The sequence below is a fragment of the Trypanosoma theileri genome (genome assembly GCF_002087225.1).
Source record: "Trypanosoma theileri isolate Edinburgh chromosome Unknown TM35_Tth_52_V1, whole genome shotgun sequence".
NCBI classification, from domain to species: Eukaryota; Euglenozoa; class Kinetoplastea; order Trypanosomatida; family Trypanosomatidae; genus Trypanosoma; species Trypanosoma theileri.
Window position 1 is genome coordinate 66,880 of NW_021639894.1, and position 1,502 is coordinate 68,381.

The 1,502-nt window shown below is 48.0% G+C and overlaps 1 protein-coding gene across 1 annotated transcript; it reads left to right on the forward strand.

Annotated features, from left to right (window-relative positions):
• Positions 1-446: 446 nt before the first annotated feature.
• TM35_000521330 (uncharacterized protein) lies at positions 447-1,484 on the forward strand (the record flags this gene model as incomplete). The annotated part of the gene is made up of 1 exon (XM_029030675.1): positions 447-1,484. The coding sequence occupies one exon, from the start codon at positions 447-449 to the stop codon at positions 1,482-1,484; it is 1,038 nt and encodes a 345-aa protein (XP_028878055.1).
• Between the last annotated feature and the right edge of the window lie 18 nt (positions 1,485-1,502).

The following is a 1,502-nucleotide window of genomic DNA, read 5'->3' on the forward strand; positions in this document are numbered from 1 at the left end:
AACTTCCTCTTTTTTTATTTTGCATTTTTTTTTTTTTTTTACCTTTCTCTCATTAAATTTCTTCTCTTTGGTCATGTGCAGAGGCCCTGTGTTCTTCTGCTCACTGACCACGTATATATCGTATGTATCACAAATATACGTTTATACCTGTGATTAATGAACCCACAATGTTGTACAACAATATACACTTGGAGTTTTGGTATTTGACCTTTTTGTTTTGGATTTGTGTACTTTTTTTTCTGTATATACTGTTTTTTGGGGGTCTGCATCATCCTGAAAAGGGGCTATTCTTTTTCTACTACTGTACTCTGCTGTTGCAGCTCCTTCTCTTTTTCTCTCTCACTGTGAGTATTTGTGTCCTGTATCCACTCTCTTTCTCCCTTTTTTATTGTTTTGTTTTTCTGGATCAGTGTTTTTACGCAAACCAAACTATTTTTTCTCTCACGATGATGAAGATGAACCGTGTGATGTGTGTGTTGGCCGTTCTGCTGTGCATCGCCTGCGGGTATGCCATGGCGGCGGCTGCTACAACTACTGCTGGACAGACAAAGGGGGTGATGGCTTCTGGTGCTGAGGTTAAAGAAAAACAAGAAACGGATGCAGGGCCAGAGACGGAAGTAGATGGGGATGGGGGAGATGGCCAAGAGGACCCAAAGGAGGAGGGGGATCACGTGAATCCTGGCCCAACAGAGCCAGAGGAAGTGCCCCCAGAACAAGATAACAATACAGATGAGGTCCCTGATGATGATGATGAAGAAGAAGAGGGCGCTGGAGATGAGAATGGGGATGGTGTCAACGGAGGAAACCCAGAGGGGAAACCTGATCAGGTTCCACCCGAGGGAAGTGAACCTCAACCGAAACCTCCTGCGCAAGGTGGCGAGGGTGAAGATGGAAAAGAAGAAAACGACCCGCAACCTCCTGCAGGAGAAGATAACAAAGAAACCCCTGCCCCCGAGAAACCTGAAACACAAGAACCCACTTNTGTGATGTGTGTGTTGGCCGTTCTGCTGTGCATCGCCTGCGGGTATGCCATGGCGGCTTCTGCTGCTGAGGTTAAAGACAATAAGAGCATTTCGGCCAGAGATGCAACAGAGGGGGATGGTGTAGGAGATGAAGTGGCGGGTGGGGGAGATGGCCAAGAACAGGGCCCAACAAAACCAGGAACAGGACCAGATGCACCTCCTGACCAAGAACTCCCGGATGGAGAAGAAGAGGATGATGATGATAACGAAGAGGAGCCAGAATCACCTGACACCGATGTGCAACCTCCTACAGATGGCTCAGGAACCCCAAAACCACCAGAGAATGAAGATGGAGGTAACACTGAGAATCCTGAGAACACCGACAAACCATCAACACAAGAACCCACTTCCACTAATGCACCAAGCAACGAGCAGAAGCCGGGCGATGCTGACAGCAGTTTCAGCCCTGTGTGGATGCGCACTGCCGCACCTCTGCTGATTGTGGCTGCGTTGGTATTGTAAAACGGTGTACTGAGGGGA